General features: G+C 38.6%; 1 protein-coding gene across 2 annotated transcripts in view; it reads left to right on the forward strand.

Annotated features, from left to right (window-relative positions):
• Nucleotides 1-27,859, forward strand: part of SLIT3 (slit guidance ligand 3) — a 422,071-nt gene that overhangs the window by 236,105 nt on the left and 158,107 nt on the right. For both annotated transcript variants that reach the window (XM_081184726.1, XM_081184725.1), the window contains exon 6: nt 10,255-10,326. In XM_081184726.1, the coding sequence (XP_081040852.1) occupies nt 10,255-10,326 (72 nt within the window). The remainder of the gene's footprint in view (nt 1-10,254; nt 10,327-27,859) is intronic.

The raw sequence follows: 27,859 nt of genomic DNA on the forward strand, positions 1-27,859 counted from the left end.
CTGCATTCGCCCCATAAGACGCACACACATTTCCCCTTCATTTTGGAGGGGGGAAAGTGTGTCTTATAGGGCGAAAAATACGGTAATAGGCCAAAATTGTGGGTCATCTTATACATGGATAGCAAAGGGGGGACAGGCGATTGGTGGCAGCAGACAGCAAAAGATTGTCAGCGGCGATTGGGCGTGTGATTGGTTGCTGCAGCAAGGTCTGCTGACAATTGGCAAAAAAATCCCAACAACTTTGGGCAATCCCCCCCCTCCATTTTTTTTGTTGCGGTCTCAAGAAATTGGGGTCATCTTATACATGGGGGCATGTTATACACGGAATAGTACGGCAATTATTTTCAAGCAACAGTATTTTTTGTGGGAGGAGGGAGAATCTGCCTTTACTACAATGCCCATGACTGAGACAATGGCTAGTATGTAACTAGTACATGTGGGACCTGCAACACATTTCAGGGTAGAATGGCCCTATTAAGGTTTCCTGCCACCAAGCCATGCTCTCTTTAAGGTGCTCAATTTTATTCTCCCTCCTCCAGTGCAGTTTTCCTGCCACTCTCCCCAGTCAGATTTCTGTGATGACTGAGCATGCTCAGTTTTCAGTGGCTTGCTTTTAGTTATCCCTCTACCCCTTTTAGCTCCCCCGCAAAAAAGTACCCAAAGCAAATTAGTTTACTTTAGAATTAGCTAACTTTAGAATTCCCCAAGTCTGCAGATTCTGCCCTCTTGTGTTGGCATGATGGTATTTTGATAATGTTCAGTATTCGGATAACTTCACAAAATAGTATATAGTTCACAAAATAGTAATGTAGAGTACTGTAGGGTAGGAAAACAACTAAACTGAATGGGTAGAATTGCAGTCAATATGGAAATCTCACCTGTTCTGCTTTCTATGCTTCTGTTCTATAATTTCCCTTTGCAGATCAGAATATGGCAGGCATCCCCTAGATTAGAACCATAGCTTTCTCTCCAGCCCTTCTAAATTTGGTTTCAGGATAATATAAGCTTCAAGGTTTTTTGTTTTAAAAGTTACAATATTTAACTTAAAATATATTGTCATGGATTCTTTAAGGTGTATCAATGCAGTTATTGCATCCTTTCTAGGAAGAAGGCAAAATCCAACTGCATTCTAATTCACACATTTAATAGTTATGTTGTCATTTATATAAAACTGGGGAAAGTGTGTTTTGAATATTTTGTAAGTTCAGTGAACTTTTCACTGCTGACAAAAATCTGCTACATCATTCTGAATGGATATTGCATTTAGATGATTAAACACAGAAATATAACAGAGAAATAAGAAATATTTGCACTTAACATATTAGTCACATTGGTTATGATAATTTTACTAGCACTAAAAGTGCAACAAAGTATAGAAGAAGCAGGAATAAAGTATATTCTGTTCTAGGATCCATAGAATTTATTGACAGATTACAATTCTAATTACACACAAACAAACATGTTGTATTATGATTGTGTTTGATATGAGGGTTTCCCCCTTTTCATTTATTTTATATGAATAGAATGATTTGAATTGATTTCCTGCAAACTTTACAATTTCAGAGATTTGTAAATGTTTTTTCATGCAATTTATGTGGGGGAAAGCCTGTTGAAAAGTAACACAAGAAATGTCCTGTAGCAAAATGAAGAATGATCTATTGCTTTAGATATTTAAATGAAGCTTATTCAAGGGCTTTTGTTGGCTGCTAAACATTTATAACTTGCTATACAGGGCTCTAGAACATGGGTGGGCAAACTAAGGCCTGGGGCCCGGATCCGGCCCATTCGCCTTCTAAATCCAGCCCGTGGACAGTCCAGTTTTTACATGAGTATAATGTGTCCTTTTATTTAAAATGCATCTCTGGGTTATTTGTGGGGCATAGGAATTTGTTCATTCCCCCTCCCAAAAAATAATAATCTGGCCCCCCACGTCTGAGGGACAGTGTACCGGCCCCCTGCTGAAAATGTTTGCTGACCCCTGCTCTAGCACCTCTGACATCCTGTTGCCTGCCTGAATTTTTTTTTGAATTGTTTTTGAGATGATTTTATTGGTTTATCTCTTGCTGTTTTCCTCCCCGGTGCTGTCAGGCAAGAAAGGTCCAGAGGAAGATATTAACTCTTTATTGTCAAAAGTACACCTAGAAGATAGGGGAAGGCATGTCAATCAGTCCTACAAATCTCAGCTACAGTGGTGCCCCGCAAGACGAATGCCTCCCAAGACGGAAAACCCGCTAGACGAAAGGGTTTTCCGTTTTTGAGCTGCTTCGCAAGACGAATTTCCCTATGGGCTTGCTTCGCAAGACGAAAACGTCTTGCAAGTGTTGTGATTTTTTTTCGCTCCCCCCCTTTTTCTAAGCCGCTAAGCTGCTAATAGCCTTTTAGCCGCTAAGCCTTTAATAGCCGCTAATAGCGCTAATCCGCTAAGCCGCTAACAGGGTTGCTTTGCAAGACGAAAAAACCGCTAGACGAAGAGACTCGCGGAATGGATTAATTTCGTCTTGCGAGGCACCAATGTACTTCTAAGTGTGCAGCTGATGAGGCAGTTGCAGCCTAACAGGAAGGCACCACCCCCATTCTCAGTTTATATATCTTCCCCAGCTGAGCTGTGAACAAGCAGTCTAAGACTCGGCCTGCGTTCAACCGGTGTCTGCTCCTCCCGCTTCAGTCCTCTTCTGGTCCTGGGAGACAGTGAAGCAGGAGGTGTGGAGGCAGGAGGAGGAGGAGGAAGTGTGGAAGCCCTAGACTCTACACCAGCCTGACCTCTCTCTCCCTCCTCCAACATTTGTCCTTCACTTTCCAATCCTGCAGTTTAGCCTGCCTCTGACTCTTGCCTCCTGGCTGTTACGGGTTCCTCAGATCATGGATCTCTTCTAAATCAATCTCCAACCCCACCTTCTCCCAGTGCCCTGTCATCTGTATCCAGCCACCACTCCTCAGTGTCCAGACAGTCCCTGACACTGGGGCTCATTTGGGAAGGAAAGAGAAGATATGTTAAATAAATACATGAAAGTATGAGAAATTTTTTTTTTAAGGCTACAATTATAACAAAATAAATGTAATCTATATATAACATTATACTTAGAATATCCATCAAAACTGAATCCCTTGTATGATGTTGATAGCAGTAGGGAATATAAGAAGTCTTCTTTTTTGCTGAAATGTGTCTATTGAATTCTGTTCCACAGTTGTTTGTATAACCTTATTTTGTAAGTCCCAGATTTTCCTCTTCCGTTGGTTGTTGAAGGTATAATTATTTTAATTAAGCAACAGTCCCACCAAATATGGAAAAATGTACCTTTAACTTTTCTAAGCCTCCAGCCGATATCTGATGCTGTTCCTTTAATTAATTTATTTGGAGTATAATACTATTTTGTATTATTTTATAAAAAATACTGTTTGAGGTTTACTTTAATTAAGTTTATTACCTTCTGTTTGTATGCACAGCCACATTTTTCATCAGAAATCTCCGCAATGAATTCCTTCTCCCAATTTTTTTTAACCAATTAGATATGTCTGTGCATTCCTCTTGTCCTTTAAATTCTGAAACATGGGCTTACATAAATCCTGAACTGTTGCAGATTTAGGCTGTATCTAGAACAGTGACTGCTTTCTCTAAAGAAACTTCATAAGAGTCTGGGTTCAGGCAGGCACCAACACAAATGATTTTTGGAAACTATTATAAACATATATATGCTCCCAGGCCTTTGCTGGTGTTTAATTCCAGTAGATTGTTATGTTTTTAACTGAACCCTGGGATATTAGCTGCAGTGTGTGTGTGTGTGTGTGTGTGTGTGTGTGTGTGTGTGATTTTTGTGTTGATGAATTATTCCTAAAATCTGATGTACGCTGAAGACTGATGTGAAAGGAAGTATAAAAATGTTTGAGAAATATTTTAGTGCACAATTCATATATGTGTTATATAAGAGCTTTTCTCGTACCATGTTCAGTAGCAAGAGAGACTTTGTATGAACATAGGAACTGTTCTGAAAGTCTGTTGAAAGTGCAGAAGAGCATAGGAAGATACTTTGTTCTGAGTCATTCTACAGATCCATCAAGCTTGGCTTTTTGGCACAAACTAGCAGTAACTCTCCAGGGTTTCAGGCAGGATGTTTCACATCATACCTGGAGGTGACAGGGGTTGTACTGAACTGGGGACCTTCTGCATGCAAAAGTAGATAACCTTCCACTCTCCATCCCCAAATACCTCAGGTGCAGAGCTTTCCACCTTCGTCATACTCCTCCCATGCATGTACACAAAGAGATTGTGTAAAAAGTGTTCAAATCTCTCAGCAGTTGCATAATACAGCCTAAGGCTTATAGTTAGTGCTGGCTGCACCTAAGAAAAGCTGGATGGAAAGACTTCAGAATGCAAGTATAGCACTCATATAAAACAAACACAGTTTGTCTAGGTGCATGTTAGGCTAGTACATTAGATTTCTCCTAAAATATTAATAGACTTAAACGGGATCATTTCAAGTGCAGAGCCTGAAATGGCAGTGGAGGGCAAAAGGCGGGGGGGGGGGACTACCCAAATCAACCTGCTTTCATCTCCCGCTGTTCCTGGCTCTTCCCTGAGGCTACCTGCAAGTTAAGAATATAAAAATATCTCTACTGTATCAGATGAGGGATCTATCTGGTCCAGCATTGTTTCTAATAGTGTCCAGCTCTTATTATGTCTAACTGATTTTGTAAAAATAATCATAACTTTAAAAAAAGCTGAATGAAACTGAATAGTCAGTCACATACCTCTGGGAAGGCGACATAAAAGAAGACAGCCTTTCCCCCTGTTGTTTGTGCTCTCTGTATGTAAAATAGTGGGAGAGCACATAGAGCTTTCTTTTCTCAGAGAACCTTGCAGATGCTAAGTGACTGCTTTAATATATTTTACTTAAAGTGTGTCAAGGGAAGGACGGATTTAGGTTTAACGCTTCATGCCTATTTTATCCCACTCATCAAAAGGTGCACTAGAAGTTGAGGAACTTAATATCTAAGGCTGTTGAATTCCATCCTGTCGTCAGTTACTGCCTAGGGATGGGGCTGAAATTTTATTCCATTCCAATTAAAGGTGAATTTACCTATTTTGTACTTTCTTAAACAATATTCAAACCCATATTATCTTTCAAAATTTGTGCATTTTTGGATTTTGCAACACATTTCTACAGCCAAGTAATGCATATACAAGGGTAGGGGGTGTATAAAATACACGTTATGGAAAATAGCATACAACAGCAATTTAATGGAAAGAATGCATATCTCAGGCAAAACTGCACACAAAGATGTGCATATTAGGAGAAATTCACAATGAAATGCTGCTGAATTTTCATGTAGCCCTTAAATGAAGTGTAAACCGATGTGGAAAACTGAACTTAAGAGCTGAAAAATGAGAAACTTGAGAGAAGCCAAAATTGACAAATTTGCCAATCCCCAGTTGCAAATGCTTCAGCTATCCTTATTTACTAGAAACAGCTCCTATTTTTTTGAATACATTTTTATTGAAATTCATAGGCGAGGGGAGAATCTGTAGTCTAGTGCCTATTTAAATTATTACTAGCATGCACCCACATGTATTAGAATTCTTCAGATTTACCCAGTGTACCTAAAAAGCTAAATATCTGAAACTGTAAAGCTATACTTGTCTGCTCCAAAGTAAATTCCATTCAAATCAATGAGACTTACTGCTAAGTAAATGTTCATATGACAGTAGCATGAGAGTCAGTGCTTGGAAGAGGCAGATGTGACCCTGTGCAGTTCTGCTTCCTACATACACCTGATTATGTTGCTGAATGTGTTTGAATTGCAACTGTTCGATAAGTTGCATCTAACTCCATTGTGAAATGAAAAAACGCAAGATTCCAGTTCACAGTATGTTTGTTTGTACTTCTAGAATAATTTGCTTTTTTTTAAAAAAAAAAAAGACAAATGTGCCAATAAAAGAGTAAACAGTGTTAAATCTAAAAAGGAAAAGGAAAGTGTTATGGGCAGTGTGCTGATGCACACATCACATCTAAATCCAGAGCAGAATAGGCTGTTTTGTGTTGTATGTTTTTATTATTATGTTCCATAAAATATTTTCTTGATGTTGTACACCACCTTGGGATTTTTTGATAAAGGGGGGCGGTATATAAATAGAATTAACAGCAACAACAATTGCAGAGTATATTAATACAAATATAATCAGCAAGGCAGAGAAGTGCCATCAGCAATGTGTTGTGGGAAGGGGGGAGTGAGAGAGGCGATGGAAGAAGTAGCTCAGGCCTTGACCCTTGAGTCAAAAGTAGAGCTGTGTTATATGTGTGTCTGTATTTTCAATATTTTATAGCAAAGAGAATATATAACAAACACCAACATTATAAAAATGATGGAAAGGACTTTAATTTATCATTTTAAAAGTTTACAGATAAAGACCAAGGTTTGTATCTGGCTATGTACCTTCACTTATGAAAGGTTCTTCTGTGAGAAGAAAAGAAAAGGAGGGTTTTTGTTTTTTGCCTGTACTCTCATGTGATGCTCCAGAGAGTTCCCCAACCCACTAGACAAGGTTTGGGGTGGGGACACAGGAGGCTGAAGAAGGAAGGAGGAGTGAAAAATGCTTTGCGTGGGCAGGCGGAGTCCCCAGATCCTGCACGGTCCCCCCGTCATGTGGAATAACGACTCAAGACAACGTGCTATGGGATTAAATTGGCCACAACTTTATTAAATTTCAAATGTGGGTAGACCTTGGCTCAGGCATTGGGCGTTCTCCCTCCCTGGTCCCCAGCCGGGGACCTAGGGAGCATCAGGGTTATCCAGTGTGTGTGTGGGGGATGGGCCAGCTCTGGAGAACATATGTTCAAGCAGAGATGGCCGCCCCCGTAACGCCGCCGCCGCAGGGGAGAGCAATGACAACCTTTCGGTGTACGGCCAAAGCCTCCCTTCAGAAAACCCCTTTAACGGGGAACCCTGGTATCGCCGCCGCAAGAGGAAGATGGACAAAAGGATTCCGCCCAAGGCCTGATACCGCCAAAGTTGTGACGTTTTGCTACGGGAAAGGCGAAACCTGCCAATGCAGGGAAATTCCTTTCCGGCCCTTTAACAGCGACCTTAACGTAGCAGCGCCCGCATACCTGTGAAGAAAAGTTAACCTGCAAAAACCTGTGAAGAAAAGTTAACCTGCAAAATAAGACATTAACTGAGGGTGGGTAGGGTGGGAGAAGCTCTGGAGCCAAGTGAGGATTCCTAGGTGAGATCCTCCCTCTATTGTGTGGGCAGGTAATCCCTCCCCTACCTGGCCTGGTCTCCTTGGCAACGCTTCCCCCAGGTGGGATTGGACAACTGACTGAGGTAGGCGGAGACCTCCAGGTATCACACCTGAGGGAAGGCAAAGCCAAGCCTATGCTGTTGGGGCCGCTCCAGGTCTAGGGGCTGCACGCGCCCACGCAAAGGGCGCCCCCCGTTTTAAGCGGGGAGCGGTCATTGCCTTCTTTCCCTTCACAGAAGTGCCCTCTAGATCAAGGATCCTTCCATGATTGGAGATGCACAGTGTGCTACAACCCCAACGATCTACAAAAGGATTTTCAGTTAATTGTTTTGTAGCCATGTACACTATGTTAATGTGTAATGCCGTCTCATGCTACAAAAAGCCAATCTGGCAAGGGTGGAGAAATTGCCTTCTTCCAACAGTTAGCTGATTCATTACTAATTCCAAATCCTTTGTACTGACAATATATGTTTAAGAGTTGTTTTTTTTTGTGTGTGTGTGTGTGTGTGTGTGTATTATTGTTATTATTATTATTATTTTCTGAGGTTGCTATGACCATGGTAGTCAAAACAACAATAAATGAAACATGAGCAATATTGTTTAGGTATCTTAATTAACAATTACAAAAGTTTTGAAGGTGTTTTTATACCTATCCAGTATCCCCTAATACAGTTATTTGACTTACTTTTTTTTTTAAAAAAAAAGGTCAGCCAAGTATCTGTACATCTCCAACAATCATCAGTATTCAGTCTGTGAATGTGTTTTAGCCTAAAACAGTTTAAGTATAAGTTTGTCTTTGTTTTCTCCTGTGAAATGTTGAGAGATTTCAGTTATGACTTGAGTGGGATTTAAGTATATTCTATTATTTTGCAAACTATGAAGTCAAAGCCTATTTAGTAACATGGTCTAGGTCAGTGTTTCCCAGCCTTTTTTGGGCAAAGGCACACTTGTTTGATGAAAAAAATCTCGCGGCACACCACCATTACAGCCCCGTGACGTCAGCGCGCAGCGTCACGCCGGGAGGGACACACGAAAGTGTAAGTTTCAATTTTTTTTCCTCCCCCTTGCCGGGGAACCTCCAAGCTTTGGGGGTGGGGGGGGAGGAGGCAGCAAAGCGAGGCAGGAAGGAGAGCGCGGCTTGGCTGGGTGAGCTTTGGCAGGGGCAGGGAATGAGAGCCGCCGCCGCCCCGCCTCTCGCCGCCCGACTTGCCCGCCTCCAGGCAACATCTCGCGGCACACCAGGCAACATCTCGCGGCACACTAGTGTGCCGCGGAACAGTGGTTGGGAAACACTGGTCTAGGTTCCTTAGGAATTCCAACGCTGGCATTGTCGGGACTGGGGGCTTGCTGGAGACATTTCGGGAAGCAGCTTGGATCGGAAGGATTTAAAACCCTTCCAGTCCCATGGCATGACCCCAAGTGGCAGGAAATTTAGACACACTTCTTAGCATGTCTAAATCTTTCCCGCCTCAAAAGCATAAACAACTTATGAAAAACCACACACACAGCAGCAACAAAAATTGGTGAAGGAATGTGAAAACATTCCTTCACACTTGCTTCTGTCCTACCAGCTTCAACCTGGCGGACCATAGAAGTGAATAGAACCAGCCTCATATGTCCAGACATACACAAATGGGCACACATTTTAGGATCGCAAGCTTAAAAACAAATTTCATGTTAGAAAAAATATCCTTACCTAATTAGCTATCTTTGTTAACAAAATCTAATTTGTACTTGATTTTTCTTCTTCTTTGTTTTGAAATCCTGACAAAGTATAAAGGTTTGCTCAGATTCGCTGTAAGTAGCAAAATACACCACAGCTGTGCTGTATGCTACTAGAGAAATAATTATGGAACGGTGATATTTATAAAGCCAAAACAACACCACGCATGCATATGAAAGTAGTATCAGCAGGCTTGGAGGAGCAGCAAGATTTGTAGATGTATCCAAAAAAACCTTAGAAAAGTACAAAGCTCAGCATAATAATTTTGTGTGTGTGTGTGTGTGTGTAGCCTAGTCTAGAAATATGAACAGATGTAGCTGTGCCTGGGCCAAGTCTATCCTCAACCCCTGTGTGCAAACATTTTTTGTGTCAGTGAACGACATTCTGTATTGAATTGGGCAAAGATCTGTATTGAATTGGTAGTGTGGAAATACCTGCTGAGATTTTATAATCAGCGATATAAACAGATCTTGAAATCAGCATAATAAGCCATTTTCTTCTTTGCATCTTTCTGTTATTTGATAACCCCTGCATTTACCCAGCATATTCTAAAGTGCCTAAGGAAAAGAATTCACTCCTGGTGTATGTATTTTTACATTTAATTCCTTGATTAGATCTGTCTTGCTTGATATACTTGTAGTGATTCTGTGTTTGGTGGTCAGAAATGTTTCAATAGACAGGCCTACCAGATGGGGCCAGTAACAATGCAGAAAAAACATTGAACCACCACAGACATTTGGTGCTTGGAATAATAAAAAGACTATAAAATTAGATTAGTTGAGTCTAATTTGGAATTGGTATATTCCCCATACACCCTTGAAGCTCTTGGGCAGATAAAGCCTTGAGATTTAGTACTGTCAGGACGGAGGACTACAACTTCCAGTAAAAGGGGGAAAACAGTATTCTGTGAGGTCACTGGGGGCAGCATGGTGACCTCCAATGATTTACAGGCCTTTAGCTTAATGAAATTGTTTCAGTGACATGACGGTAAAAGCTCATAATGGATTGGATGCCCTAATGTAATGAAATTATTCCCTTCTGCCTTAGAGGGGGGGGAGCGCAATTAATATTTACTGAGACCTGACAGGCTTCAGTGTGCTGTAGTATGCAGCTCTTTCAGTCAGTGAGAAGAGACAGAGCAGCGTGGCAGACTACAGGCAAGCTTCCTCCTGGTGACAAGCAAAGACTGCAAGGGGGTGGAGGGACACCTTAGTGACAGGGAAGCTTAGAACATGGTGCTCCAAGGCAGCGTGGTTACCAGGCAAGCCTTCATACTTTTCCTTCCTTCCTGCAGGCAACTGGACAACAATCAGATCAGCTGCATTGAAGATGGAGCCTTCCGAGCCCTGCGTGACTTGGAGATTCTGTGAGTTGACTTTCTGATTTATTTGTGTGTGCGTGCGTGTGTGTGTGTGAGAGAGAAAGAGAGAGAGCGAGTGAGAGAGTGTGTGCGTGCATGTGTGCGTGCATGCATGCATGCTGCAGTGCCATTATTTCAGTGTTTGCATCTTTTCTTTTTCTCTCGCTCTCTTTTTACTAAAGTGTGTAGCCAGCCAAGAGAAATTTTCTCACTTGCTGACTTGATGTTACTGTTAATTAAACCATAAAAGAAGGCTTTGGTTCTGTGGTCCTTAGAAGCCACACTGGGTTTTGTACCGAGCAGATTGGGTTTAATAGGTTCTAAAGCACATTGTTTTCTGTATACTAACAGCTAGAACCTGTATTTTTATGGTTAGGAGGGTGGCTAACAGGTCTGAGTGGTGTGGTATTTGGAAGCAGTATACAATTGACCTAGTCAGAGAGAATAATTGTTAAACATACAGAAGGAGCTTTGGCATGAAAACACAATGGCTGAGAGGAAATCCCATTGTGAGGATTGTGACAATCCCATTGTGAGGAATGTGATTTAGTATATGAGCAATGTGAACACCACTAATTTTAAAGATGCATTTAAAAATATATATGACCTCATCAAACTATTTGTTCTGAAGCAGATTACTGGTATTTCTAATAATTACTTAAATTTATAAATTGGGGCCACCTTACCAAAGTCTTTTGCACTCTGTAATTAAGAGTCTCCTTTGTAATGGTTATAATGTGCTCTTACAACATAGTTGTGCTTTGCAAAGAGAGGCTGATCTCAGCCACACATGCAAGCATCATGGAATGTACCCAACATTAATCATATTAAAAGCAGACCCAATAAAATTAATAAACATGCCTAACTTAGGTCCATTAATTTCAGCGGGCATACTCTGAGTAAAATTTTGTTGGATACAATCTTATACCCTTGTGCTTACTCCTTTTTTAAATTACGCTAAATGATTTCGATGTTAGTCACTTACACAGAAGTTTTCAGATGACGTGGAGAAAGTTATTGTCTTAAGTTTTTACTTTGTACCTCAAACCAAGGATGTTCTGAAGATATGTCACATCATTAGTATATCAATGAATGCACTCAGAACTTGCAGGCTGTGATGGTAAATGGGATTAGGCCTTATTAAGGCTCAAAAAAATAAGTTGTGGTCACCTAGAGGCCACATAGTTTATTTGCAGGGCAAGTGTGTATCTTTACATGTTGCCCTTTTAATTACATTGTGGTCGCATATATACAAGTATCCTATTAACTAAAGTCTAGAGGTGCTCCTGGTGAGACAACGCCCTTTTTGCACATCCAGCGGCCCTGCCCACTTCTTAGTCCTGTCATTTGATGTGAACTAGAATCCATTAATGTCTTTTGGAAATAAGTTTTGGAAACTTGTTTTCTACATGTGGTTCAGGCATTGGAGCGCTGCTATTTAATGAATGAATTTATTCATTCAAGTTCTGATTAGTGATTGGAGGGATGCGTGCCTGCTCAGTGGCAGTCCTCCCAGTGTCATATTTTTTTTAAAAAAGGATATATTTGTATCTAGTATTGTCGTGATTGCCAATGTGGACGGTAAATAAGGCATTTTGTATTTATTTTATTAACACCCCCCCAAAAAAGTAAAAATATATTTAAAAATGTTTCTATTTTTGTCCAACTGTTTACCAGAAAAGTTACTATGGTTCTGCGGAAATACATTAAATAGTAAGATATATTGCCTTTCCCACAAGATCTTCAGTTCTCTAAATGTCCAGTAAGTTTGATTTTAAACGCTCTTTTTGAATTTTTAGAATAGTTGAAGAATCATGAATTATGGTTTTTACAAGTGACACCAAATGTCAGTCAGAATTAAAATCATCTTAAACTTTCTAGAAAAACATGTGAAATGGTAACATTCAAAATTGTGAATAATTTATGGAGTACTGAACAATTGCCTATATTTATGAGATAGTTAAGTCCCAATGACACTCAAAGCATTTTATAAACAGAATTGGTACTTATCCGTACAGTGTTTTTCTAGGCATGCAACAACTTCTATTGTGGCTCCTATGACTAGAAAATTGTGCTTTCATATTGTGCGAGTAACTTAAGAGTGCTGAACTGTTTGAGTGATTAGCACAACATATCTGCTTTAGAATCGGTTGCATAAAAATGTGTCTCGTGGATATTCTTATGCAATTTGAATTTTTTTTCAATGGAATCTTCATGATTATAATTTTACGCCATTTGATTTACAGTATTCAAATTCGCACTAATAAAAGGAAGAGGTTTCCTTCCAATATTTAGGATTATAGAGCAAACTGATTGGCCAAGAATTTAGGTGTAATCCTATAATTGGCATCATTCCTTCATAGTTGGCAAACATCCATTTTTGTCGATGTGATAGAACATATGTAAGACTCTCATATTATTCTCAACAGAAGATACGCTTGGGCCAGGAAAAAATTAACCACAGTAGTGGGCCTTGCAGTAGCTAGCTAAACAGTGGATCAGACTTCCATGTTATTGCTGATCATCATTATGGCAAATAAGTTGAGCCCAGAATTGTTGTGTCAGCATTTTATGATATCTAGTAATGGTTGGTGTGTTGCCATTTACTTTCCTTGCCATACACACAATATCGAGTCATAGATAAGACTTTCTTCAGTTGCAGTATACTGTACTGTTACAAGAAGTGAATGAAATTTCCACAAGGAATAAGTTGGCTGCCTAAATTGAGTTACCGTATTTATTCTATTGCAGTATTTTATGCAACATAATAATTGTTCAGAGAGAAATCATAGGAACAATATAGTAATTAAAACTAATTATTGTAGATAGTCATAAAGATGGGGAATTTTTTTTACCAAAAGACTTTTCGTTTCTAAATTAAAAAGTTTCAGATTGAAAGACACATCTCTACATGGTCAAATCACTTATGTTTCTATACAGAAGGGCAATTTTTACAGAGGGCTTTTACTGGAAGGTGGGATGCCAGTCATAGTTCATCTATAAGAGTGACTACGTACCTGTGTATGTGCATGTATACATCTTACGGCACTTCTCTTGCGTATCCCCGTTTAAAACATTTTATATTTCCACTTTGTTGGAATGCCAGATCCTTAATCCTTAATATCATGAATTAACCACTGGTCAATGATCTGTTGGCTGAAATCTGATGGTATTGCACACATTGTCTTCAGTAGAATCAAGGTAAGCTAATGCAATTGGAATAAAATAGCGAATTTGTGATTTCAATTTATTATGACACTTCAACTACACATAATAGCTCAGTAAGCTTTTCCTCAATCTTTTCCTTATTGAGATAGCATGTTTGTAATATGTTACATGTACCGTTCTTGATTTGCGATAACATTGTATCAACAATTATCCTAATATTTTCTATTTAATAGAAAATAGTTGTTCATTAGTTGTACCCTATTCCTTAAAGTATGTGTATTTTAGCTGCTCTGTTATTTTGGCCCTAAAAGCACTACAATCAGCATATACATTGTAGAAATACGCTGCCTCCATTTTCTTTTCACATCCTTGTTGACATTTGAGGTTTGTATCTCAGATATGCATAGCATATACGAACTAGCGTCTGCTTTCAAATGAAATGACGGGATGAAATGAGTCAGAATTCGACTTGTTGCTCCTTAGGACATGGTACCTGTCTATTTGAGATCTTTGCCAGTGCTGACTAGAAAACAGTACTTTGTAACACACACCAATCTGTCAAATTACCTTTTATCTGTAAAGCGAACCTCAGACATGTGACTAAAAATATATGGTACATGCAGTGGTTGGGTTTTTGTCTTTAAATCTCATTCCTAAAAAAACACTTTAGAGAACATGAATTTAAATTGATTTATTTATCAACTTGCCAGTTTGTTGAGATATATATTTATTTATACCTAATTAGATGCAATGTTTAAAATCATGACATAATTCTAAGTAATTGAGATGTCACTGCTTAATGAAAATCTATAAATGGCAAGAGGATATGATTTGTTGTTCTGTTATGCCACCAAGTATAATCAGTTTAGGCAATTAGGATTAATTTGAATTGTGCAAGTTGCTTTCCTAACTATATAAGCACCATATAAGCAGAATATTTAATGAAGACCCTGATTTTCTAGTTAATGTAAAAATTCAATTTCTTCTGTCATACAATAGGATATATACACACACACACACACACACACACACACACACACACATATCTCCTCAGTTTAGATATAGAGTAGAATGCAGTAGGTGCCTTGCATTTACAAAAGGGGAGGGTTGATCCAGTGAATGTTCTGCTAATGGAAGAAGCGGATTCAATTTTCACAATTTTTTCCTTGCCCCTGCAGCCTTTCATTCCATCTTCCACCGTTTTGAATAGTCTCCCAACTCTCTGGAGCTGCCTTGGGAGAGGCGATACTCGGGGCTGCAGGGTGGGAAGGAGGAAATTGGTGGAAAATGTCTCACCGTATTAGCGGATGCATCCACTGGACAAAAAGCCCTTCCTTTGGTGCAAGGGCACCATTTAGATCCCACCAATAAAACAATTCCTTGTTTAAATCTGGTATAGTTAGTGTGGAAGAATTATAATTATGTCACTAGTAGCGGTAATGTACTGTTTTTTTATCCTACAACTGAGAAACCAACAATTTGTTACAGCTATTATTTTTGTAATTTGGTCAGTTAGAGAACTGATATTGTCTCATTTAAAATCAGATGTAATAGGAGAAAAATCAGATTGTCCCTTCCTTGCCTCATTTATTTTGATGTTTGGAAGATCAAAATACACACTGATTGACTGATTATTTTGATCCAACATGCAGAAAGATTTCTAGGGAAATGACTAGTTCCACCTATCTTCGCCTCACTAGCAATCTGGATGGACTCCAGCAGAAAGTAGTATTAGAACATCCACTAATTTTCCTTATCAGTTGCTGTCCCATTGTAGCAATGGAGCAACGTGCTAGAAAAATATAGCACTAGCAGTTTCAATTTCCTTTTTTGGAATCAGATTAGACATATGAGAAGCCATGTTGAAGTCATTTAGATCTGTGCTTTTTAGGACATCATTTCAGGAAAAAGCAACCCCTAATGTGCACTGAATAGAAACCTGTTATGGGAGATTGTCCACCTCTTCCCACGTATCTGCCTACAAGAAACCAGCAATGCTGTCTTGGAGCTAAAAAGAAATGGATTTTAATTGTGTTTAGTAAGATACAGCTCTCTTACAGAGCATATGGAGATACTTGAGACAATCTCCTGACTGTTACGTATGCTGGAAGTATGAGAGTAAAAACAACAGTGGCCAGATGGCATCAAGGTGACAGGTTTTATATCATCTACCAGCAGTAAGAGAACAAGACAACAGAGACTGTATTTAATAGACTAAATTTATTTCCTTGAAAAGTCCCTGATGGCTGTAAAGGTGGTAGGGAAGGGTTTGGATATTTGTGTAAGTATCTTGATTAGTTCTCTGTTAGTGCTGTAATAATGCAGTCATACACTGAGTGTCATTCCAAATTATACTGATGAACATTTCAATAAAACAACACTTTCATCCCAAAACACAATCTGTGGTGGAAAGAATTTAGGTTCTCTAGCACATATACATTCTATGGTATATACTATCCTTCCCCTATCTTGTGCCCTCCAGACTACAAATCCCATCCAACCCAGCCAGCCTGGCCAATGTTCAGGGATGATGTGAGTTGCAGTTCAACATATGAAGGGCACCAGCTTGAAGAAGGCTAGTGTATGCTATTACCGGAAATTGTGCTGGCCCTTCCATGTGGAATTCCACTTTTTGTGCTACAGATAATTATATCTGTTGTTTATTCTTTAAATGCAAAGCATACGTACACACACTTTCATTCCCAAATTGCTTTTAATGGCATGTTTCATGCTGTTATTTTTGCTATCCCCTACCACTCTCTGTATAGGGAAGTTTTTAATGTTTAATGTTTTACTATGGTGATTTATTTTGTTGGAAGTATCCCAGAGTGGCTAGGGCACTATGTTATTTATTTGTAGGGACACAGGTGGCGCTGTGGTCTAAACCACTGAGCCTCTTGGGCTTGCTGATCGGAAGGTCGGCGGTTCGAATCTCTGCAATGGAGTGAGCTCCCATTGCTCTGTCCCAGCTTCTGACGACCTAGCAGTTTGAAAGCACGCCAGTGCAAGTAGATAAATAGCTACTGCTGTGGCAGGAAGGTAAACGGTGTTTCCGTGCGCTCTGGTTTTCGTCACGGTGTTCCGTTGCACCAGAAGCAGTTTAGTCATGCTGGCCACATGACCCGGAAAGCTGTCTGTGGACAAACACTGGCTCCCTCGGCCTGAAAGTGAGATGAGCGCCGCAACCCCATAGTCGCCTTTGACTGGACTTAACCGTCCAGGGGTCCTTTACCTTTACCTATGTTATTTATTTAGGCAGTTAACAAAATTGATATACATACCACTTGACTGGGAACCCCCCTCCCCCCGTAAACCCTATAGGTGGTTTGCAACAATGTAAAAGGAAAGTTTAAAAATTGTTAGGTGTTGGTAAAGCACCCAAACCTATTAGGAAAAACTTTGTTTTGTGAGGTAGCTGAATTGTTGAGCTGTAAGGACATTCTCCTCCGTTCCTTACATTAACATCATAAAGTATGCCCATACTATACTGGTGCCCATACTATATTGGGAATCAGTGGTTTTGTGATTTATAGATTGTTATGACAGTGACTTGAAATACTGTGATCTTTAGATATGATATTAAGTTCTGACCCGCCAAGGAGCTCTCGTGGTGTCAGTGAAAACTGGAATGAAAAACAATTGACATGTTAGTAGATGCAATTTCAGCACTGTTGAGCAAATAAATGCACATGCATTTTGTTCAGGGATGATAGTTTTAGAAATGTTTCTAAAGATCCTTCACAGGCAGAAAGCAAGATATTTTAGTGCTTTAGAAACAAGACATCTACCATGTTAGAAAATGGAACATAGCAATTTTCTCTTTCTCAGTCTGAAATGTCCTGAAATCAAATAAAAGTGGGAAAGGACATAATTTTGAAATATTTTGGAATGTAGGCATCTTACACAAAAAGGTTCATGATGAAAATATTGCTCTGTATCTTGTCCGTTGTCTGAGAATCTTAAATTAAGTTCATAGAACACTTCTGTTATATTGTGCTCATTTGAGAACATTCTAGAGCTGTTTTAAATTGTTGTATGCTCACAACTGATGGAGTTAAAACAATATAGCTGATGAACATTTAGACAATAGTGCAAACAGACACGCCCACGTATTTTTTCTGCAGGCATGTACTTTTTGTCGTTAGAAGTTGTCTCCTCATACTTTTTCTTCATTAATCTCTCTTGTACACAAAAAGAGATTTGGTAGAGTTGTTTAAAGGGAAACATCATGTGGTATTTGACCATAGCTTTCTTTTTGGAGTTATTTTGTATAAGATTAACTGCCCACAATTTGAACTATGGGGGTGAGATGATTGAAGAATAGTACAGTGAACCATAATCCGTTCTGGAGGTGTAGTTGTAAACCAAAACAGGTTGTAACCCAAGGCGCGCTTTCGCTAATGGGGCCTCCCCCCTCCAAAATGGGTTGTAATCCCCCCCCCCAAAATGGGTTGTAATCCCAAAAAAAGGGACACGCACTTCTGGGTTTGACGAGTTGTAATCCAAAACAGTTGTAATCCATAGCAGTTGCAAACCAAGGTACCACTGTACTTGAAGTCCTGTGGAGGCAGCTTCTGAAAAGGAATTTTCATTCATGCCATACCTGTTTACATCGGAGACAAGACATTTTTTGCTATGGGACACTGTTTGTGGGTGATAAGAGTTGAAAGAGCTACTTAAAGCTACCTAGCATCCCTACCTGCAGATTTTTCTGCAAATAGTTGTATAGCCATATATTGTACTTTGATGTACCTGTTGTAAGAAAAGCAATAGTGTAGATTAAAGCAGAAAATTAAAATTCAGTGCTTTGAAATAATTCTATTATTCCCAAATCAAAACTATATCATTTACATCAACCATCAATGAGACTGAACTATGGCTATAGTAGGACCTAATTTCCATTCCACTCACCTGCTCTATTCAGCTATATCTCAATACTGATTATGCTGGAATCTAACAAATTTACTTTTTGGGGCAACGGGGGGAAAATCGCATTTTGGTGCACAATTTTATTTGTCATATGTGTGTGAGATAGATTAATGAAGCCTAAATAGTTTGGTCCATTTGCTTTATTCAAAAATGAAAAATTGGGATCAAAATTAAGGTAGTCTGTAACTTAGAGTCAATTTAATTAAGACAGAGATAAGGCCATCACTGAAGAGCTGTGCTTTAATGGAGATGACTTGGAGTTCTTGGTTATGAGTATTTCTGCATTCTAGTTTTCTAGGCCCTGCATGGTGTCATCCACCAGACCTCTCATATTTTTTTTGGTGAAATACTTGGGCTAATCAGTTTCAGATTTGCATTTGGCCATGCAGTAGTCCACGAACTGCCGCAATGCGGTCCCTATGACACCATCTTTGAAGACCACTCAGATTCTCCCAAAACAAGATGAGGTTGCCTGCCTGCTGGGCGGGGTTAGTAGAAGGGAGCTTATTTTATCTCTTCCCCAACTGCAGAGTCTGCCTATTTGCTTCTGGGTGTAACTCAGGTGGGTTGTGTTATCTTACAGCCATCTCTTACCACTGCTTCTGCAATTGCATTTGAAACGCAGGTGAGACGCTTATCTCAACAGTTTTAGACTTGAACTTGTGGGACAGACTTCTTTTAATGGACTGGTATTCTATTATCCGTGAATGCTTATATTAAAATTAAATAAATATTTCTTACCAAATTTAAGACAAATAATATTTAGTTAGTGTCTACTTCTTATTAAGAAATAGGGAACAATTTATTAATTTAATGCTCTTTTGTAACTTTTGTTTGTGGGTGTACACAAGTGAGTATTAAACATCTATAGTCACAGTAAGTATTAAGCATCTATATTTAAGTTTTTCAACATTTTGGTTATATTTAAATATGTAGAACCAGTATTATTGGAGAAAGGCTTAAGGAAGCATCTCTTGCAGGGTAAATGGGTGCTTCTAATTAACTGCATTTAAAAACAACAACAACACCAAAACTTTAATATAGATATTTCATCTGTTTGTGAATCTGGCAGTCTTTTGTGCGGATTTTAATGCAGATTATTCACAGGAATTATTTGTTTATGTATATGTGAATGTGTGAGAAAGACAGAGAAGGAGAATAAAGTGATCTGCTTTTGATAGGTTGACTCAGTTTGGCTCCATGTTCAGTCACCTTAACTGTACCTGATTTCTTCATTTTTGCAATAAACTTATGTAAGTAATAGTGACCAATAAAATTTTCAACTTTTGAAATTGAACCATTTTAAGGCAGTCATATAATATCAGAGTTTTGTGGATAAAGACAAACACTGTGATGATACTTTGAGTGTTGTTACTACCATTAGATAGCTGTTAACATGTGTCATATGCGTGCCTTCCAAGACTCAATGCACTTAAAGCCATGCTATTGATCTTAATATTTTCCCCAGAGACTGAATCTGTGAGTCTCCATTGAGACATGCTATCCTTCTTTCCACCAGTGTTATAGTGTATTTTGCAAACGTTGAGATTTGATTTATGTTGGCTTTTTCTTCCTTGTTGGATTAATAATTTAACGAATTATTTAACTACATAAAGTAGTGGCATGGAGAGAAAACTGCATGTGTAACATACTTGGTTGAGTCAAAATAGCATATTTCCAATTGCTTCTCCTTGACAGAGTTAAATTTGAACAATTCTCTGGGCTGGAGCTAGAATCGTAGTCATTACAAGTAGGAGCAAACTGTTGAAGAGGGTAGATGTGCTCTGCCTTGTCCTCCTATTCTGTTAGCAGAGCTTTTAGTGGGGCTTTTAAAACTTCATTGTTTGCCCTTAAACACCCCTAGCGGTCAAATGGAGAGAATAGACACAACATTAGGAGTATGTTGTGTGCCGCAATGCGACATTTGGCTGAAGGGCAGCAGCTGGATCAGTGCCAATTCTGGAAGAAGATGAATACTTTCACTGATATGGTCATAACTGTTCTGAACAAGTCTTAAAACCACTCTTACTGCCTTTCGCTGCACATAAGAAGGCAACCAGTTTCTTTATGCAGCTATCCTCCAGGATTGGCCTGATAATTGTCTAGAGGTAAATTGGATACGCTTAATAGCTATGAATGATTCTTTGCCTGTGTGTTTTGAAATTTTAAAAATATATATTAACTTACTCTGAATATAAACTGCTAAGGTATTCTCTGCACTCGGTATCCTGGCACAATAAGTTTTAAGTATACATTTCAAACATACATCTATCATCATCATCATTATCCCTAATTTTCAGGAAAGCAAGAGGTAAGTCTATTTTCTTAGTTTTCTTCTGGGATAGAGTTTGCTTTCTTCTTGAATACTCCAGCATTTATTTTGTTTTAATACCTTGACCTTGGAGTACTTGCCACAGCATTTCCCCCCTACCATACATAAGCACCATCAGTTTTCTATAATTTTTAAAAGGGACTGAAAATTCTCAAGGTTCATCCTACATTTTGCAGCAATCAGAACAAAGAGTAAGGATGAAATCAGATGCTGCCACTCTGCACATGGAATGCATTTTGATGCAGCAGAGATGTTCACTAACATAAGAAAAGAAAAAGTGATTTTCACTTATTCTTCCTTCTGCTGCAGCTCCCCCTGTGATCTCTGAAAACCTCTTCCAGAGGGTTGAGGGAACCCTCCAGAACAGCATAGAAGGTAGCGCAGGGGTGCAGCAGAGGGGGAAATTGTCAAAAAATACATTTTCTTCTTTTTTTTACAGTAGCAGATGCTACAACTGGATCAGCATTGGATTCTATCCCATGCCATGCTAATTTGGCTAAAATTTAAGAATTATTTCCATAATCCTTAAATACATTTCAGACAGTGAAATGTAAGCGCTATATGAAGAAAACCATTAATTAATTGAAAAAAGGTATTGCCATAGTGGCTTTCTCACATTTGCTAGAGACAGTGATGCATAGAATATTTGCAGGAGCTAGAATTTTGCACTTCTTGGATGACAAAAGCTTAGTCTAAAAAAAAACACACAAGCATTTTGGTGATTCTTGGCGCTTAGAATTTACCTTCAGCCTTTCTTTTTTCATAACAAAGAAGAAATGAAGCACTGGACAGGCATTTCCAGTACTGTACTTGAATCAGAAATCAGATTTCCCCAAATACAGAAGATGGGATCTAATCATGTTACGCTCATGTAGAGTAATCTGTGAAAAATGGTAACTGTAATGTCAACTTGGTTTTTTGTTACATAGCGGAGAAGAAGTGGGAATATAATATAATTGTTTTTTCCCCCCCAGGAAGGGGTACATGTTTCTTTTTCAGAAAACAAAGCAAAACAGAACTATAGACTTAAATTCATGTGAACTCTACATCGCACAGCATTTCACATTAAACTGCTCTAAGTATGCTGAGATAATGGAGTAATATTAGGATAACTACTAATTCATTTATTATTAATAATAAGGCACAAAATAATTTTTACTAAATTAGAGCAATTTTATTGGAAGCTGCCAAGACTGGTAATTTAAGTACTTTATAAATCTTACACAATTTCAAAAACTGTTCAGTCACTATTTTACAATGTAGGCTTTTTTGTTCTTTCTAATAATATGCACCAAAAGTGCTGTTCTTGCCGTTTCTGTATCTGTTCAAACCTACTTGTTATTTGACTGCATTTTGTCAATATGATTCCATTTTGATTATAGGTTTCCTCCCACTCTTGGATTAGTCTGGGCTGCCATCTTTTATCCTAATATATGTATTTAATATATGTATTTGTTTTTTTATTGATCTATATTGTGTTTGCTGTTACAAACTACAGGGCATAACTGATACAAAATGGGTAGCATTGTAATGTTCAAATAAGTAAAACTGATCAATAATCCTGGAGCCTTGAACAACTGTACATGCATTATGATACACAGAGTTCTTGGGAAACCATGGGTGAATAGAGATAACTATTTATTAACTGGGTAACTCAAAGTGATGCACAGGTGGTGAGCCACTTTGTGAGCTTGTCATCTCTGAACGTCATGCCACATGGTGAAGAGAATTTTAGCACTATCCCTTTTCTTCAGCTTTCTGGTGGAGTACAGAGATATGGTAACATTTCTCCTTTTTATTTGGCAGCACATTACACTGTAATTATTACTACCAGTCTGCCAAGTGATTGTGTAGACCAGAGCTTTCCAAACTGTGTGTTGCGACACATTAGTGTGCCAGCTGCAGTGTGTAGGTGTGTCACATGAATGCCTCCCGCACTCCTCCTGGGGCTGAAAGGGGTTAGTTTAACCTCCGGTTTGCTAGTAAAACTGAATTACTGTGTTGCAAAATGATGCATGTATAAAAAATCTGTCACCAACATGAAAAGTTTGGAAAGCTCTGGTGTAGACACAGTGGTAAGTCATCATTTGGTATTGGTTGCTGTATAACCTAATGAAACCGGGCATATATAACATCTTGTTTTGGAATCAACATATAATAGTTTAGGATGAAAATAACAGAATTTTTTTCAGTCATGCATTAGAAAGAATGATTAAAGGAATTTATTAACATAAAACAGCCGTTGAAGTGATAAGTGTCCTCCAGTCTTTTGTTCTGGAGATGGGACTGCTCTGTGGTATTGATGTGTACTTACTTTCTCCTGGTCTTGAACTAGAACTGAGGTTTGAAGAATGAGTGTGATTAAATTAATCTCATTCTCTGTTCTGAATGAAGACATTTTCAATGCAGCCTTACTGATAGTGATACATTGAGTATTCTACAGGCCAAATAGTATTCTAATGGCTAAATAGAATTGTACTATTGTGCCCTGCACAAGAGTTGTGGACTAATATTGTTAAATTGAATCATGTAAGAGTTTATGTGTTTCTCACACATGCACAAAGCAATCAGGAAACCATCAGAAACTTCAAAAGACTTTTCTTATTTCCAATATGCTCTTCTTTATCTTTAAATCTGCTTGTATGAGTCATTTCATGAAAGCAGAGTTGATGAAAAGGCTTCACCCTTCCACCCTACTCTCTTATTTTCCCTGGAAAAATGAAGGCAATGAAATTGGATGGGAAATATATCTGGGATGCTCTTAATGGAGTTTCCATTGCGCTTGAAGGATCAAAGTTCTAAGAGCAACAAGAAGCAATAGCAATTTTGGTGCAGAGTAAGAAAATGTCAGCTTTGAAAATGTTAACTAAAAGAATCAAACATGTTTACATTCCTTTTGCTCTTAATGATCTAAAGAACTCACTGGGGAAGAGATTTTTTGTCAAGCCCCTAATCTCATTAGCATAGCGTTCAAGTAGGGCTGAAGTGCAAGTTAAGTTCAATATGTGGTTTGTCGTTTCTTCTGTTTAAATAGGAACTTATTTTGAAATAGGAACTGTTTTGGTAGTTTATTTAGCTCAGACCACAGGGGTGTTGGAAAAATATTTAACCGTTCCATCACATGCCATGATCTAGATAAAAATCCCAATTCAGGAGTTGCTATGTCTATAGGAAGGAGGCTACTGTGTACAGTTAATGTTAGCAATCTAGTTGATCTTTGTAAGCAAGAAAGATGCTTGGAAAGTATTGATCGTGAAATTTTTGAAATATTGTAATCATTGCTGTATAAATTTATACAGCGAATGGCCTGTTTGAAATTTCTGGCTGCAACTGATGAGACTCCAATCTCCTAATAGTGAATGAATACTTTATTGCTCTTTTGCCAGCCCGAGCTAACACATACTCATACACACGCTTACTAATACACATGTCACAAAGCAAAGGTAAGCAACAAAATAAGTGCATGCAGAATACATTAATTTTTTTTAAAAAAACACAACCTGTAAACATTTATTAGATTTATTGTAAGCAATGTGATCTTCAGATGAAATTGATAGCTTGTCCATAGCCTTTTAAACAAATTTGGTGGTTCTATGTGACTTGCAATAATCTGTACTCATCAATACAAATAGAGTTTTACTTAAAGGGGACTCATTACTACAGCCTGCTGTTAGGGGCAGCAAATAATGAATGCTCAGATCTGAATATAGGTGATCCTCTGTTAAGAAGCATACCATGGTCGTCCTACTTAAGTCAGCCAGCTAGGCAAAATCTGCCCACCTTGTTCTAAGTCCTATAATGATTGATTGATTGATTGATTGATTGGTTGATTGATTATATTTCTATGCCACTTTCCATTCAAATAAATCCCAAAGTGGCTTACAAAGAAGAAATATCAAGAACATAATAGAACACAGGTACAGCATAAATCATATGATATAATTAACAAATAATCAGTAAAGAAATTATAATCTCTAAAACACTATTAACAAAGTAGCAACTAATAAATAAAAGTAAGGCCCCTTCATCTCAATCAGCTGCTGAAAATTTAACCTACATTTTGTCAAAAGAAATCTCAGCTCACATAAATGGATGAGGGACACATAAGGGGGCACCTTTCAAGAAAGAATATTAAAACCTTTGTACTTCATATTGGATCAGCACACCATAACTAGAGTCATTGTGGTCTGCCTACCAATATCTTGTAATTGTCTGGAAATCTCTGCCCAGACCCCATCATAGCCATTGGTGTGTCTTCTTCCTCTACCTCAAAAGTTAAGGTTTTAGTTTTAGTATCGTTATAACTTAAAAGAGTTCCATTATACAATATGAACCTACACATTCCCATCTGAGTGTATGACAGAAGAATTGCATCATCTGCATGCAAAGCACTGATATACGCTTGTCTCCTAAATAAGATGGCAGGGTGGGGTAGAATTTCAGACTAGGTGAAAAGGGAACTATGTCACGAGAGGACAGAATAAATAACAAATGTGCTGGTAAGTACACCTTGCAAATTTCCTTTTTACGTGACTGGGTCTAAAGGGTTACCACCTCAGATAACTCACACAACTCCTGGGTTCTTCTGATTAACCTATGATCTATATTCAGAAGAGCCAGTTTATGTCAAAGGCAAGGCCAGGATATGTAGTCAAAAGTTACTAAAAATCCACAAAAGCAGCCCAAGTGAGTGGTGTATAGGAGATGTACAGTATGCCCCCCCACAATTTTTTTTGTACTAAAACACATTGATTAATTGTAGAATTGCCACTACACAATCTTGCTTGCCAAAAGTTCACAGAGAGCACCCAAGTTTCTAACTTACCCAAAAGATGAAAGTTTGTTGCTATGTGTTTTATGTATACTTTTTTGTCCTGATTCAAGAGGCTTCGAGTTTCAGTTTAAATCTGCATTAGTATATTTGTGCCTGTCCCAGTGCCAGCCCTGTGGCAACATTAGCTGCATTAGGCATGATAAACAGAAAGGTGGGACATTTACTCCCTATTAATGTTTCTGGAGTGCAGACATAAACAAAAAAAATATTTACACAGCCTCATAAAGCAAAGTTGTTTCTTCACACAGTTAATAATTTACTCAATTCCCTACTTCAAGGTGTGATGGTGGCTGCTTGCTTGGATAGATGTTTTAAGTGGATTAGACAAATTATGGAAGATAGGTCTATCAAGGGCTATTAGCTGTAATAGCTAAATGTTTAGGGACACCACTGATATACCAGATGCTAGAGACAAACGATAGGGGAATGCCATCACCCTCATGCCTGGCTGGTGAGCTTCCAGGAGCATCTGGCTATTAAAACAGACTGCTATATTAGATGGACCTTGGTCTGACCTAGCAGGCATCTTATATTCTGACAGCCAGATCCTGCATTTTTGACCCATATGTACTGTAAATATTTTTATTTCTTTCTTTACACAATAAATTCCCCAGCACGACTTCATTCCTTACCTAGGGCTCGTAAAAGACAAATTTACCATTCAATTAACTGTCCTCAAAATGTTAATTTCCTTTCCAGCCCTCATTTTGCTCAGTCATACTAGCTTAGACCAGAGCTTTTGCATTGAACTGTTAATGAGGGGTGACCTATAAGCCCCAATCACATATGCTGACCAATATCCCAGCCCAGATTATTCCTCTGCCAAAAAACTTCACCACATCTCCAAAGAAGTGCAGTTTTAAAAACGAGCAGCCAGTCACATTGATAAACCAACATGCCTATATACTTCATCCATGTTGTGCTCCAGCCTTCAGTGTGGGGCTGTTAAGGAGCAGGGATTGATGGGAGTTGTAGTTCATCACCATCTAGATCCCTACAGTTGTCCTAAGGGAAGAAACCACAGTAAAATCAATGTACATTTATTTTTACTGTGGTGCTTTCGGTCACAAGACATTGGTTCAGTGTGCTGTGTGTACTGAATGAAGAGTCTCTGCTGGCTGTTTGTCAGGTTTGCATATTCCTTTTAGATAAGTCAGCATTGTTATCTGGGGTATCTGTGAATATATATCAAGTAGAAGTGTTTTACTATCAATACAGCTTGTGTAGAATTCTTCTTCCACTATATTAAACTGAATTAATATTTTGTAGTAAATGACAAGAGGCATGAAAGTTAGTTCCTGCGAGTTGTGGAACACTTCTTTTGCACCCAGATACACAGATAATACTGCTGGAGTCAATTACATAGTGTTCTGTGGACTTACACACACCTCTTCCAGAAATGACACTGAGGTATAGCAGTGATCTAATTGAAGGAGACAGAGGGAAATGTAACACTTGTTAGTACTACCATTGTTGCTGTAACTAATCATTCAGCCTCAAAGGTCTGTGTCATGGTTCCAGAACTACATCCATCTCTCTTTCTGTCTCTGTCTCTGTCTCTGTCTCTCTCTCTCTCTCTCTCTCTCTCTCTCTCTCTCTCTCTCACACACACACACACACACACACACACACACACTTACCACATATATATTCTTCATTAATTACAGGTCAAAAAACAGGCAAATAGCTAGACTAAAAAGATAAAGGGTGCTGGCTATTAAAATACTATATATATCTTGCTGCAAAATCAAATGCTTGTAGAATCATAGAATTCCAAGGGTCATGTAGTCCAACCTTATTGGTGTAATTGGTGATTTTTATTTTTTATTTTGAAAAAGCTTAAACATAATGCTAAAGATTATTCTCTGTGGACAAGTGTAAAAGTGTAACAATGGGAGCATTAGCAAATGAGTGGATCATTGTTGATTTTTTTTTAATAGGAATGTAAGGGAAAATGCCCCCCCCCCAAAAAAAAACTTGCATCATTCTTCTAAGAATGACAATAATTTTCTTTGGGCACTTTTCTAAATATGACAGGTAATCCTAGAAAACAGCATATACCTACAGATACAGAGAGATGAATAGTTAGACAAGAAGTAAAAGTGCACAGTCTGTGTATTATCTCTGCACTGCATAGCCCTTGGGCTCTTGTATTTCTTTACCGATTAGAATTAGGCTGAAGGCTGTAGTAAAGCCAAATGCCATACAGAAATAAGCCTGGTGCTTATTATCCAGAGGCTTGAATGGCTAACAGCCCCCTGGTAATTACACTAGAT

The sequence above is a fragment of the Podarcis bocagei genome (genome assembly GCF_964188305.1).
Source record: "Podarcis bocagei genome assembly, chromosome: 2".
NCBI lineage: Eukaryota > Metazoa > Chordata > Lepidosauria > Squamata > Lacertidae > Podarcis > Podarcis bocagei.